Source organism: Cebus imitator, unplaced genomic scaffold (assembly GCF_001604975.1).
Source record: "Cebus imitator isolate Cc_AM_T3 unplaced genomic scaffold, Cebus_imitator-1.0 Scaffold91, whole genome shotgun sequence".
Lineage (NCBI taxonomy): Eukaryota > Metazoa > Chordata > Mammalia > Primates > Cebidae > Cebus > Cebus imitator.
The window spans coordinates 2715024-2728807 of NW_016107406.1; the positions used below are offsets into that span (position 1 = coordinate 2715024).

A 13784-nucleotide genomic window follows, 5' to 3' on the forward strand; every position below is an offset into this window, starting at 1 on the left:
AAAAAAAAAAAAAAAAAAAAGCTTAGATATACAGGATCCAAACTCTCGTCAGCTTCCTCTCACAAGTTTTCTTTTCAATAATCGTGACTAATTCCTGCTTTTATTATATACCAATAACAAGGCTGTTGAATAATTTATAAAACATGTATATAAAAAATATTAATGTTCTAGAAATCAGAAGCAAGAAACATTAGTCTAGGAGGAGGGCTACTGTGATGTTTACTATGGCACAGAATAGCAATTTACTAAATGATCTGCTTCAAGGGCTATTCCAAATCAACATTTGGTAATACCTGAAATATCCTTGGAATTCCTCCAGTATTGTAGTGAACTACTAGGCTGACTTTATTTTCTTTTTCCACAATTTCAAAGGATCCTTCTTTCCACTTTGTAATCCCAGTCTGCATACTTCGAATTCTGATAGGACCATGTATCTTCAGAGGAGACATTTTTTAAAAAAATAAATTGCTTCTAGCCAAAAAGCAAAAATATACCTTCGCCTGGCAGGTTCTAAAAAGAAAAATAAAATAAGTTATAAGTTACTAGTAATTAAAGTAATTTCTAACCACCTTGCATTTCTTCTATGCCTTTATCTTCCCTTCTTTGCTATGTGTCCAGTACCTGTGTTTATTAGAGTCTAAATTCTACATTTTATACCATTCACAACCACACTGCTGCCACTGAAGACATATCAATAGGAATAAGACCCCCATGCTCAAAGTGACTGCCTTCACCATTAAAGTGTTGATTATTCTCTTCCTTCATGAAAGCTAATAGATCTGGATTTCCAAAATATAAGTTTAAAAAAAAAAAGTAAGTTCAGGCTAGGCATGGTGGCTCACACCTGTAATCATAGCACTTTGGGAGGCTAAGGTGGGAGGAGTGTTTAAGCTCAGGAATTTGAGGCCAACCTGGGCAACATAAAGGGGCTCTATCTCTATAAAAAACTAAAAAAAAAAAAAAAAAATGCAGGTGTGGTGACACACACCTATGGTCTCAGCTTCTGGGGGGCTGAGATGGGAGGATCACCTGAGCCTGGGAGGTCAAGGCTGCAGTGAGCCATGATTATGCCACTGCACTCTAGCCTGGGCAACAGAGTGAAGACCCTGTATCAAAACAAAACAAAACAAAATTCAGGCCTCTGACTCCATTTCTTAGATTGGAGTCCCTCCCAAAACACCAAAGTGTATCACCGAACACTTTCTTCTAACAGTTAGCAATCTAAGCATGTTCATATGTACAGAAGACGTTAAATTAGTAAGAAATTTAAAAAATAACCAAGTTAGTTCAATCTCTAGAATTGTAATATTTGAGAAAATCATTTAATCTCTAGAGAAAACAAACAACCTCTCTTCTGAAGAACCACCTATCATTTATACTTAACATAACCATTCCTAGAAAGAATCTTTAGCAATTTTATCTTTGGCAAATACTCAGGTTTCCTGAATGAACTTTTAATACCTAAAAATGACTAGGTGCTTGTCAGGCAATATTTGAAAGCTAAAAAGAAAAATTGCCAGGTGCAGTGGGTCATGCCTCTAATCCCAGCACTTTAGGAAGACAAGGTGGGCAGACTGCTTGAGCAACACAGCAAAAACCTCATTTCTACAAAAAATACCAAAAAATTAGCCTGGCATGGTCATGTGCACCTATAGCCCCAACTACTCCAGAGACTGAGATGGGAAGAACACCTCAGCCAGGGAAGTCAAGGCTGCAGTGAGCAATGATCGCACCACTCAACTCCAGCCTCGGTGATAGAGTGAGACTCTGTCTCAAAACAAAAAAACACAAAAAACTTAAACTTACAGCAATAATAGGATGTGTAAAACTCTTCAAATTAGCTTTTGTAAAAGTCAGCAAGTAAATAAAATTACACTTATAGCAGACAATGTTATCAAATAGTATGTTCTACACATAAATATGCAATCATCTAAAATTACTAAATCAAATTTTATTTACACTATTTCAAACCTTTAAAAACACTACTTCTAAAACAGATTCTTGCTTATAATTTAATAAATTAAACACGATTAAACATTATCTTTGCCTAAACAACTCAACTAGAAAAGCTAGAAAGAGATATAAAGGAAAATGACGCTAGCTCTAGAAATCAGCAGCCAGCCAGCACTATCACTTACTAATGTGTAACTTACCTTCTCTGACCATAAGTTTTCTCAACCACAAAATAGGAATAGCAAATCCTGTAGTGTTGTAGAATGAAATAACATATACTAGCACTCAGCAGAAAGCAGTTACTAATATTAGTGGAATTAATATCTGTTTTCTGAATTTATTCCATGTCTATAATACCTCTTTCTCCAAAGACCTCAACAAATACAATGTTAACAGGAGTCACTAACTCAGCTATCTATAGGGGATAGCAGGTGACAGAAACGACTTAAACAGGCAAAATATGAACAACTGCCACCCTATCTGGCCAATTATTACCATGTAGAAATAGTGAACCTAGCATTACCAGACCATCTAGCTTTTCAAGAAAATAAAGACATCCAAATGTTTATGTCCATTTTTAATTGTTGGCAATGAACTCAAATTTATTTTTAACAGCTACAAATCAAATAAAACTCACCTACAGGCAGGATACAGTTTGGGGGTCCCTAGTTGGAAGCCTTGGTTACTGTATGGCAAATAACTGAAGATAAAAGAAGAGATATGAAAACACTTTCAAGAGTTTAAATAAAGGTGTTAAGTATCATAAGTAGTTTATTATTATTCACTCATCTCGTCGAAAATTGTTATGTGCCTACTGTGGCCAGATTTAAATATTAGTATAATTTGCTGGGTAATACAAATTCATCAAAGTAATAGAGTCCATTAATGTTTATAGAACTGTCTGTTAACATGACATTTTGCATTTTGCTCAAACTAGTAACGCTACAGAGCTATAGAAACTTAGGCCAGCAAGGTATATCTGTAATTTTTTTCTGTAATTATAATTTGTGACTTCATTGTTGAATATATCCTTGAGACTTTTTTCCATTCTGACATTCAGTGCTGCAAAGAATACATCACTCTCCTACTTCAGTTTCCCATGCCAGAAATAGGAGAGTTGTCTTTAGCTTCTTTCTTGATAATTACTGGTACTGGATTCGAGGTGTAAAGTCAAGACAGTCCCATCAGTTCTACCTCCACAGACTGGGCGCCCAACACTTTGCGAGGCCAAGGTGGGCGGATCACCCGAGGTTAGGAGTTCGAGATCAGCCTGGCCAACATGGTGAAACCCCGTCTCTACTAAACATACAAAAATTAGCCGACGTGGTGGTGTATGCCTGTAATTCCAGTGACTTGGGAGGCTGAGGCAGGAGAATCACTGGAACCCAGGAGGCAGAGGCTGCAGTGAGCCGAGATCACACCACTGTACTCAGGCCTGGGCGACAGAGTGAGACTCCATGTCGAAAAAGCAAACAAATTCTACCTCCATACACCTTTCAGACAGCTTTATAATGAACTGCAGATCAAAGCATATCCCTCTCTTGCTTAATATCATTCAATAACTCCACTGTCCATGCAATAAAATCTAAACTCACTAACATGACACACAGACCCTTCATGACCCAGGCCCTGCTTACCTCTCTATTCCCAATAAAACTCCCAATCCAGCCTTCTAAATTACTTATATCTGCATCAAAAATCTATATGTTCTCATGCCACTTTACCTTTGCACACACAGTGATCATGTCTGGAGGTTTTTTTTTTTTCTTTTTAAGACAGGGTTCCACCATGTTGGTCAGGCTGGTCTTGAACTCCCGACCTCAGGTGATTCACCCGCCTTGGCCTCCAAAGTGCTGGGATTAAGGTGTGAGCCACCACACCTGGCCATGTCTAGAGAATTTTTATGTGTTCTCCCCATCCCCAACCCTCCTTAATTTCTTCTCCTGGCTCTAAAATCAAGACTCAACTTAGACATTACCCTTTTTAAAAAGCCTTATATAAACGATGCAGGGCATAAAATTGGCAGAAGCAACATAATAAAACTTTTTCTTAATGCCTCAATTTAGTTCATTACCTGCTTTTTTTCCCCCACACTGACTCTCGTATTACCTGCTTTTGCACTAAATGAATTGATAGCTACATTTTATCAGGGCTTGCCCTACTTGGTTAAGAGTAAAAAACTAAGCTTCTTTTTCATCATGAAGCATGATCCAGTAACAGTTAAACTTTCTATAAACCTAAGACAAAGACAAGCCTTCCTTAAACTCAGTAATGCTAATTCTCTTAATAAAGCAAAAAATTGAGAAGACAAAAGATAATTAAAATGAATTATTCTTTAAACATGTCCAAAGAGATTATTTCTCTAAATTTCTTCATAACTATTAAAATTACTTTTCAACTTTAAGCATTCCATGAAAGCTCAAACAATAATATTGGCAAAAATGTTTCTGTGCCCTGTACATTTATTTAAGTGCTCACATTTTAGGTACTGCTTTGAACATACTTAATCCAGAGAGAGCATTCTGTGGTAAGGAAAGCACCACCAAATCACAAAACTATTACTACAAAATAAACACAGAAAACTCAATTCTTGCCAGCTTGCATATTCTTCGAAACATACACCCAAAACAAAAACATCACTTACTTTTCAGTGACTTTTATCGAAAAACTGTATGTAATAGCAATTCACCTTTATTCTGATCCTTGTGCCAAGAGCAAAGCACTCTTCTTGGGACACTACTCATATTCTACAGCTATGCCAGTTCTCCGGAAGCCATCAACTCAGCTAAAGAAAATAAAAATGTGCTTTTTAAAAAGAATCCAATATACAAAATACTTTAAAAAAAGGAAAGTGGGCCGGGAGCGGTGGCTCATGCCTGTAAACCCAGCACTTTGGGAGGCCGAAGTGAGCGGATATCCTGAGGTTGGGAGTTCGAGAACAGCCTGACCAACATGGAGAAACCCTGTCTCTACTAAAAATACAAAATTAGCTCTCTCCAGTCTGTGACTCCAAGATGACAAAGAAAAGGAACAACGGTCGTGCCAAAAAGGGCCGCAGCCACGTGCAGCCTACTGGCTGCACAAACTGTGCCCAATGCGTGCCCAAGGACAATGCCATTAAGAAATTCCTCATTCAAAACATACTGGAGGCCGCAGCAGTCAGGGATTTTCTGAAGTGAGTGTCTTCGATGCCTATGTACTTCCCAAGCTATATGTGAAGCTGCATTACTGTGTGCGTTGTGCAATTCACAGCAAAGTAGTCAAGAATTGATCTCATGAAGTCCACAAGGACCCAAAACCCTGCAGGTGCTGCCCCACAATCCCCACCAAAACCCATGTAAGGAACTGAGTCCTTAAAGACTGAGGACGGACTATTCTCTGGAGAAAAATAATATGAAAATTGTACTTAAAAAGAAAAATAAAAATATAAAATTAGCCGGACATGGTGGCGCATGCCTGTAATCCCAGCTACTCGGGAGGCTGCGGCAGGAGAATTGCCTGAACCCAGGGAACAGAGGTTGGGGTGAGCCGAGATCACACCACTGCATTCCAGTCTGGGTAACAAAAGCTAAACTCCACCTCATTTAAAAAAAAAAAAAAAGAAAAGAAAAGAAAAGTGATCATTTATACAACAAAGATTAACTTCTTGGTTATTTAAAAAACCCAGATTACCTTAATGAAAACATTTAAAATATGATGCATAACACATAGGCACACATAAATGATCAACAGAACTTTAGGAACTTATCTGCTGTACATAATGAAGGATACAGGATGAGCCTGCACCTTGTTCAACTTGTATCTTGGCTTAATCATTCTTGCTACATTTTGAAACCAAGAAGTCAGTGACAAAGAATATGGTCATTGTTCACTTTATAAACCTTGTTACATAGTAATGCTTTAAGTCTTAAAAACTCTACTTCCATAAGGTTAATACTATTTGAAAAGGTGGGTAAACTTGGTGCTTTCACTTTTCTTTCAAAACTAACTTTCTCTAATTAGGCCTCACTAAGCCTGAACTTTCTACCTGCAGAAGTTCTATCTGCACATCTCTCACTGCCTATTTGAATGCTACAACATCAACTTTATAAACTTCTTTGTTCATTTAGCAAACAATCATTTATCAAGCTACTCCGCTTTCAAGGCACTCGGGTAGACATATAGATGTGAAGATGATGATAGTCCACGCCCTCATTAAGAAGCTCCTAGAAGCCAGGCACAGTGGCTCACACCTGTAATCCCACCGCTTTGGGAGGCTAAGACAGGCGGATCACCTGAGGTCAGGAGTTCAAGACTAGCCTGCTAATGTGGTGAAACTCCACTTCTACTAAAAATACAAAATTTAGCCTGGTGTGGTAACACGCACCTGTAGTCCCAGCTACTTGGCAGGCTGAGGCAGGAGAATCCTCTGAACCTGGGAGGCAGAGGTTGCAGTGAGCTGAGATCACACCACTACACTCCAGCCTGGGTGCTGGAGTAAGACTCCATCTCAAAAGAAAAAAAAGGAAGCTCCTAAACTTCCCTACTTTTGTCCTTCTACGATCATTCAGGCAAGAAATCTTAGTATCAGCTTAACCTCACTCTCATTTACTCAAATCCCAGATTTTTCATAGCTACTACTCTAATTCAGAAACTCATCACTATGTCATCATCCCACCTAGTATTTATTATGCAACCCAATATTTATTATGCAACATTTACTAAGCACAGTGCTAAATGCCATACATGAATTATCAATTTTTTTTTTTTTTTTTTGAGACAGAGTCTTGCTGTCACCCCAGGCCGGAGTGCAGTGGCACCATCTTGGCTCACTGCAACCTCCGCCTTGCAGGTTCAAGTGATTATCCTGCCTCAGCCTCCAGAGTAGCTGAGATTACAGGTGTGTGCCACCGCGCCTGGCTGATTTTTTAGACTATTAGTAGCGATGGGGTTTCACCTTGTTAGCCAGGACGGTCTGGATCTCCTGACCTCATGATCTGCCCACCTCGGCCTTCCAAAGGGCTGGGATTACAAAGGTGGGCCACCACGCCCAACCAGAATTTTGCTTTATTTATGGAAATCTCACCTTTACCAATCTTAAAGATTAACCTGTTGTGAAAATATACAAACCACTACTATGATTTTTGAAGGCTTTCTTTCCTTATAGAAGATCCATAAAACAAATGTACAAAGGAGATCAAATTAGTTTTGTTACTGAAAGTGGAAAGTTGACCTAAAGTCAATTCAAATAGTGTAGAATCTGAATGGTTTTATGACATAAGAATGGGTAAAAGTATCCAATGCTGGAAAACTCTTTGTTTTTTTCTCACGTGTCCTCTAACTTTTCAGAATGAAAGTGTTTGTCATGAGATGACAAGAATATCAGAAAGCTTGTGCTTCCAAAGACATGCGGTTCTTATAGCAAGTTCCAGTTTATTTAACAAATTATTGAGAAATAAAAATGAAGTGGTCACTAGTTTATATTCTAACAGAAGACAGACTTTAAATAACTACTCATGCAAATATATAATTACAAGTTCTGGGCTGGGCTCGGTGGCTCACGCCTGTAATCCTAGCACTTTGGGAGGCCGAGGAAGGTGGATTGGCCTGAGGCGATCCTGCAGTTTTCAACTTAAGTGATACCTTCTCAGAGAAGCCTCAGTTCGAAATCAGCATGGCCAACATGGTGAACTGTGCCTCTCCTAGAAATACAAAAATTAGCCAGGCATGTTGTCAGGTACCTGTAATCCCAGGTACTTGGAAGGCTGAGACAGGAGAATCACTTGAACCCAGGAGGCGGAGGTTGCAGTGAGCTGAGATCATGCTATTGTACTCCAGCCTGGGCAACGGAGCAAAAATCGTGTCTCAAAAAACAGTAATAATTACAAGTTCTGAAAAATAAATAAAGCAAGGTACAGGGAATGATGAAACAAGATTAAGACTAGGGAGAGAGGATAGAGAACATCAAGAAGGCTTCTCTGAGAATGTATCACTTAAGTTGAAAACTGCAGAAGATGGCAATGGCGCTGGAACAATTCAGACAAGCAGCATGCTCAACGGCCTTGAATAGTACAATAACGATGTAACTAAGGAAATTAAAAGCAGTGTGGCTAAAGTTTAGTGAAAGAGAGGAGGAAGATGAAGTTAGTGAAGCAGTTAAGAACCAGGTTCTGCAGTCTTGTGAACCACAGTAAGGACACTGAATTTTATTCTAAATGTAATAAGCACTTAGCAGGGGGAAATCCACCAAAAGGCTTTAAGCAAAGAAATATGTTACTACTGAAAGGAGAAGTCATATGGTTTGGGTTTTGGGAGAAGAGTGACTAAGAGCAAGAATAGAAGGAAATAAGGTAACCAGACAGAAGACTATTGAAGCCAATAAGCTTATAACAACTGCAATAACAATTAATGCTTACTGGCCATTCACTCTGTGCCAAGTGCTTATCACGGTTATCTCATTTAATCCTTGCAACAATTCAATCAACTGAAAATTACTATTTCCATTTTACAGATGATAATACCAGAAGCCAAGGCAATCGAGTTCAGGTAAAAAAGGACTGTGGCTTAAACTAGAAAAGTGATAGAGAAAATGTACAGAAAAAGATGCAAGACACATATTGGAAGTAGAGTAGAAAGAACTTGGAGAGGGAAGAAACCAAGAATGCCTCCCAAATTTGTAGCCTGTGTAATATGCCACTTAATAAAATGGGACACTGAAGAAGAAAAAATTGGGTATGGAGAGAAAGATCAAGACTCTGGATTTGGTTGTGTTACATTGGAAACTCCTAAGAAAAAAATCAAGTTGAAATATCAAGCAGAGAGCTGGCTATTTAGATGTGGGGCTGAAAACAAAGGGAATAGGCTGAAAATAACAATTTTTAAGTCATCAATATAGAGATAGAATTTAAAGCTTAGAGAGGAATATAAGAGTAAAAGAAAAGGACCTAGCACTGAACCCAAATACTCATTTTACTTTATCAAACATCTTTAAGACAAGTGATTACTTTTATGTTACTGGGTTTTTTTTTCTCCTTCCATTTTACCTTTCAGCAGAATGCAACACTACTAATGACTTCTTTCATGTCTTAAAAGACGAATCCTCCTCTATCAGTTATTAAACGTCAGGAATCCCTCAATGCTCCATCCTAGGTGCCTTTATTTTACAGCACTATACTCTTTTTAGGCTTTTTCATCCACATCCGTGGCTTCAATTATTATCAACATGGCAGATGACATATACACCCACACACACATTTACGTATCCAGCTCAGAACTCTCCTAAGAGCTCACCCACTATATCCAACTACCTACTTGACATTCCCTCTCAGATGTCTCTTCCTAAACTTGTCAGGAATTGCCACCTCAATAAAGGAATTTATACGGAGCTGAAATTTTGAGAGGACTACCCCAAAACCAATTTAGGACAACTCTCCAGGACACAGGACTTTGTCATCAATCATTTCCTTTACAGATCATGACTTAAAATAGTTATATCTAACAACCTGATCTGATAGCTAGAAATGGGCGCAAGGAAATGCACAACAAAAATACAACTCATGTTTTGCAGTGAGGACTGGTCAAGAGGAAGGTGAACACGGTCAAGAGGGTGAAAGAGTATCATGTCCAAGGCCTGGTGGATGTGTGGCAACCAAAGTCACAGTCACCTGAAGAGACAGTAGGCCTTGTTAAGAGGCAAGTGGCTGACGACAACAGCCCCAGAGGAAAGAGGCCAGGTTCGAGTTTCGGAGGGAGCGACTGGCAGTGGACACCAAGTCAAAAGAGGGGAAAGCCGGGGCAGTGCACCCAAAGGGAGTACCTGTGAGGCTGAGGGTGCGTCGAGGGGTTGTGGGCGGCCTGAGTAGCAGCTGGGCGAACTCCTAAAGAGTGAACGCCGAGTGGGCGGATCGCACAGAGGGACGGGGCGCTAGAGAAAACGGCTCAATTGAGACGCTACCCCGGCCCTCCTTACCTGCGCTGAGGGTCCGGAGCCCCCGGACAGACCTGCGGAAAGCACGGAACGGCGTAAAGCGAGAGGAGCAGGGGGTAATGAAAGTAGGGATACCAAACCCAAAGGAGAGAGGCCGCTACCTACCCCTAGTCAGAGAGAGCGGCTGATGGCGGGAACTATGACCACACGCAAACACGCACGCACGCACGCACACTTGACGCGACCACACAGGCGCGTGCGCGCCAGCGAAAACTCCGCCCCTCACACGCCCTTGCCCCGCCCCCCACAGCACCTAGCGCGGCCTAACCCGGTCAGCCCCGCCCCAGCCCTGACTGTAGTACGCACGCGCACTTTCCACTTCACCCAATTTCCACCCTCCCATCATTTCCCTCCTACTCTGCCCAGCTGGGCATGCGCAATTGTTGTCCTCGCGGGACAGTCCATCTTTTCCCGCCGTTCACTGGCCTCTGGAGAAGGGTCAGAGTTCACACCACTCTCTGGAAATACCTGCTCAAAGCCAGGAGTTGCGGGGACTAGTTGGTCGCGGACGTTTTTCTGGTCCTAAATCTTAAAGGGCAAAGGACATACTCTGGGACTGTTAACTAGGCCGACGGCCAGGGGGCGGGAAGAGGATGTGTGGGTGGGGTCAGAGGTGATAGGTCAGAGGGCTGCGAAGGGGGCGGAGCGAGCTAGAGGCGGATGGCTGCTACGGCGGCTCATTATTTTCGGCGGCAGGGGTGCTGAAGCTGGGACGCGGGTCCGGCGCGTCCGGCTGCGAAAGGAGAGCGGCGGCCGCTCCCAACATGCACAGCCTGGCGACGGCTGCGGTGAGTGGCTGGGCCCCCAGGCCTGGAACCAGAACCCTTCCTCCGCCCCACTTTTCGGCCTTCTCTCCTAGTTCCCGGTGTCGGGCCCTAGTCCTATTTTTTTCTTCCCTCAACCTGCGAGGCCCGGGTTGGGTTCCCCTTCTCGGCACGCCTTGGTTATGGTCGAGCCGGCCCCTACGTCCTCGCCGGACGCCCCTCGCGGCCTCCCGCGCGACCCATCGCGTTCTTTTCGGGCGCCGGGGCCTGGTCCCGTGCCCATAGCAGAGCATTCATTGATTCATTGCGGTGACCAACAGTTTCAGGGCGCCAGTTGTGTTCTGGGCGCCGGCGTAGATGAGGGGAATTCCATGGTCAATCTGACGGTGCCCGTGCTCAGAACTCACCACATCGCGGTGGAAAGGAAATGGCCTCTAGTTCAAGGCTTTACTTATGGAAAACCTGAGGCCCGGAGAAGTGCATAATTTTTGCATCTGACTTAAGTTCTCTGCGTTTAAAACTTTCCTCGACACGTCTCGTTTTACCCGCGTGATCTTTTAACAAGAAAGACAGATCGTGTAATTCAGCTGTCTGAAGTAATCCTACAGCTTCTCTTGGCATTGAGATAAAAGCTAGACTCCTTGCCATGGCCTACAAGGCCCTGTAGGATGTGGTCCTTAACCCACGTTTACAATCCCGTTTCTTGTTTGGCTCCTGAAGCTTCAGCTACACTGGCCACCTAACCCTCCACAACGCACTTTTCCTCTCCAAGAAACACTTTATGGTCTCTATGCCTGGAATGAATGTTTTTATCCCGCCTCTTTTACACACACAGCATGAGTGTAATTGGTACCTCTTCCTTGAACTCTCCGTAAACGTACTGTTTATCCAAATCCATCTTTCTTCGGGCCTCTGCCTAAATCTGTCCCAGAATAGCCTTCCCTGACTACCCTCTTCAAATTAGTTCCACAGCCACTAACTTTAATAGAGCACCCTTTACAGCTCCAGATCCCTGTGTAGTTATTGTATTCGTTTATTTGTTGCCTGTCTCCTTGAGGGCAGGGACAGGGATCATGTGGGCCCTGTTGACATGGTTTCCCCAGTGCCTGAACAGTTCCTAGTACAAGGTAAAGACTCACTTTGCTGCATGAAAGAGCATCTAAGGGAAGGTGACCACTGGAAGAGCATAACCATAATGGGGAAAGATCATTTGATTTGAGCACACATGCCTGAAGACCAATTCTGCTTTTTGTGTTTCACCAAAGGGAAATGATTTAAGGAAAGTAATGTACTGAAATTGTATTATCAGGCAAATTGACATAATTACTAAATAAAGCGCCAAAACATTGCCATACCTTTTAAGTACAAAAAGTGAAAAATTGAGCCAAGTGTGACTAAGCTATAGAAAACTGCTTTTTGAGATTTGCTCTCCATCACCATTTCCAGTGCTGTTGGTATCTCTGCCTCCTGTCATACTGTCTCTAAGTGTTTGTAACTATTCAGTGTGGAAAGTTATCTTTTATACCTCAATTAGGAGATTATAATTTCCCTCGCTTTTTTGTTCCTTCTCCCAAATTATATATGTAATGTGAGGAAAAGTAAGTTGAAAGATAAGTTTGCTGCTGTTAGGGGAACAGCAGCCGAGGCAGGTGGATCACCTGAGGTCAGGAGTTTGAGACCAGCCTGGCCAACATGGTGAAACCCCATCTCTACTGAAAATACAAAAATTAGCTAGGCATGGTGACGGGCACCTATAATCCCAGCTACTCAGGAGGCTGAGGCAGGAGAATCACTGAAACCCAGGAGGTGGAAGTTGCAGTGAGCCGAAATTGTGCCATTGCACTCCAGCCTGAGCAACAAGAACAAGACTCTGTCTTCAAAAAATAAATAAATAACAAAATGCTCAGTAGCTGGCTAGATTCACTCCCTGATAAGTGACTTGTTCCCAGACTTCAGTTTTGGGAATTTAATTCCCAAATTATAGGCTCACACCTATAATCCCAGCACTCTGGGAGGCCAAGGCAGAAAGATCATTTGAGGCCAGGAGTTCAAGACCAGCCTTGGCAACACTGTGGGAACCTGTCTCTACAAAAAATTTTTTTAAATTTTCCAGGCTGCAGTGAGCCATGATCGTGCTACTGCACTTCAGCCTAGGCAACATAGTGAGACCCTGTCTCAAAGAAAAAAAAAAAAAAACTACAAATCTTTCATGCCATAGGTATTCGGTAATGGATGTTATGCTTGTGAAACAACCAGAGGTAAGCCTTTAGATGTGTTTTTGTTTTGTTTTGTTTTGTTTTTAATTTCCCACTGATTTCCACTGGCAATTCTAGCATCCCTAAACACTTGTCTTTCTCTCACTTTCCACCTAATCAGCAGCATCATTCATCATTTTACATATTTTATTGAAGCTGTCATAGACTCCCAGATGCCTTCCTCTGGCAAGTAGACAGAACACTGCATTCTAAAGGATCTAATTCACTGTCTTCTCCCGAGTCTCTTGATGAAGCTTTAGGCAAATTGCCTAACTTATCTTTGAGTATTCACTTCTATTTTTCAAGTTATTTTGAAACAGTACGTTATAAAGTTATAAGGGTTAGTAAGCTAATTTAGTACTTCCAGCACTATTAGAAAGTTCATTTTTTTGGAATACCATGCTGACACCCAAAGCCACGTGTTGATATCCAGACTTGGGAAGATAATCCTTATTTCAGTCTGAGTCCATTTTTTATTTATTGGTAGGAAAACAAACAGCTGTTTTGGCCCTTAAACATAAAGTTACATTGGTAATTTGGCTCTTTTCTATTTAAGAAACCGTCAACGTCAATTTTTTAGTTTACTCAGAGAAGGAAATCATTTTCTTTACAATTTATAGATAAATGTCAATGTGTTTTATTTTAAATAACTTATAAATATCTTTATACTTTTCACATTATGTGTTAAGATCTTTCAAAAATAGAAGACCAACTTAAACTGTCGGTACCCTAAGTTTGTGACACCTGGAGTTAACCATTGGTAACTCACTTTGGTAAATGTCTTATCTGTGTATTAAGCTTTCTTGGGGAAAAAAAGGGGTTACTTGAAATACATTTTCTTTCTTT

The 13784-nt window shown here is 41.4% G+C and overlaps 2 protein-coding genes across 12 annotated transcripts in view; one reads left to right on the forward strand and one right to left on the reverse strand.

Annotated features, from left to right (window-relative positions):
- USP37 (ubiquitin specific peptidase 37) overlaps positions 1 to 10099 on the reverse strand; it is a 105233-nt gene extending 95134 nt beyond the window's left edge. For 3 of the 9 annotated variants that reach the window (XM_017535141.2, XM_017535136.2, XM_017535142.2), the window contains exons 1-4: positions 10025 to 10099; positions 4598 to 4738; positions 2591 to 2653; positions 294 to 510 (exon numbers count right to left, since the gene is read on the reverse strand). In XM_017535141.2, the coding sequence (XP_017390630.1) occupies positions 294 to 449 (156 nt within the window). In that variant the 5' untranslated portion in view covers positions 450 to 510; positions 2591 to 2653; positions 4598 to 4738; positions 10025 to 10099. Of the gene's footprint in view, positions 1 to 293; positions 511 to 2590; positions 2654 to 4597; positions 4739 to 9901 lie in introns of all 9 variants that reach the window. The other 6 variants (XM_017535139.2, XM_017535137.1, XM_017535140.2 and 3 more) reach the window with 6 other exon arrangements.
- A 184-nt stretch (positions 10100 to 10283) lies between these two features.
- The window catches only part of CNOT9 (CCR4-NOT transcription complex subunit 9), a 27539-nt gene continuing 24038 nt past the window's right edge, over positions 10284 to 13784 (forward strand). For 2 of the 3 annotated variants that reach the window (XM_017535150.2, XM_037740827.1), the window contains exon 1: positions 10287 to 10707. In XM_017535150.2, coding sequence (XP_017390639.1) covers positions 10684 to 10707 — 24 coding nt within the window. In that variant the 5' untranslated portion in view covers positions 10287 to 10683. Of the gene's footprint in view, positions 10708 to 13784 lie in introns of all 3 variants that reach the window. The other variant, XM_017535151.2, reaches the window with a different exon arrangement.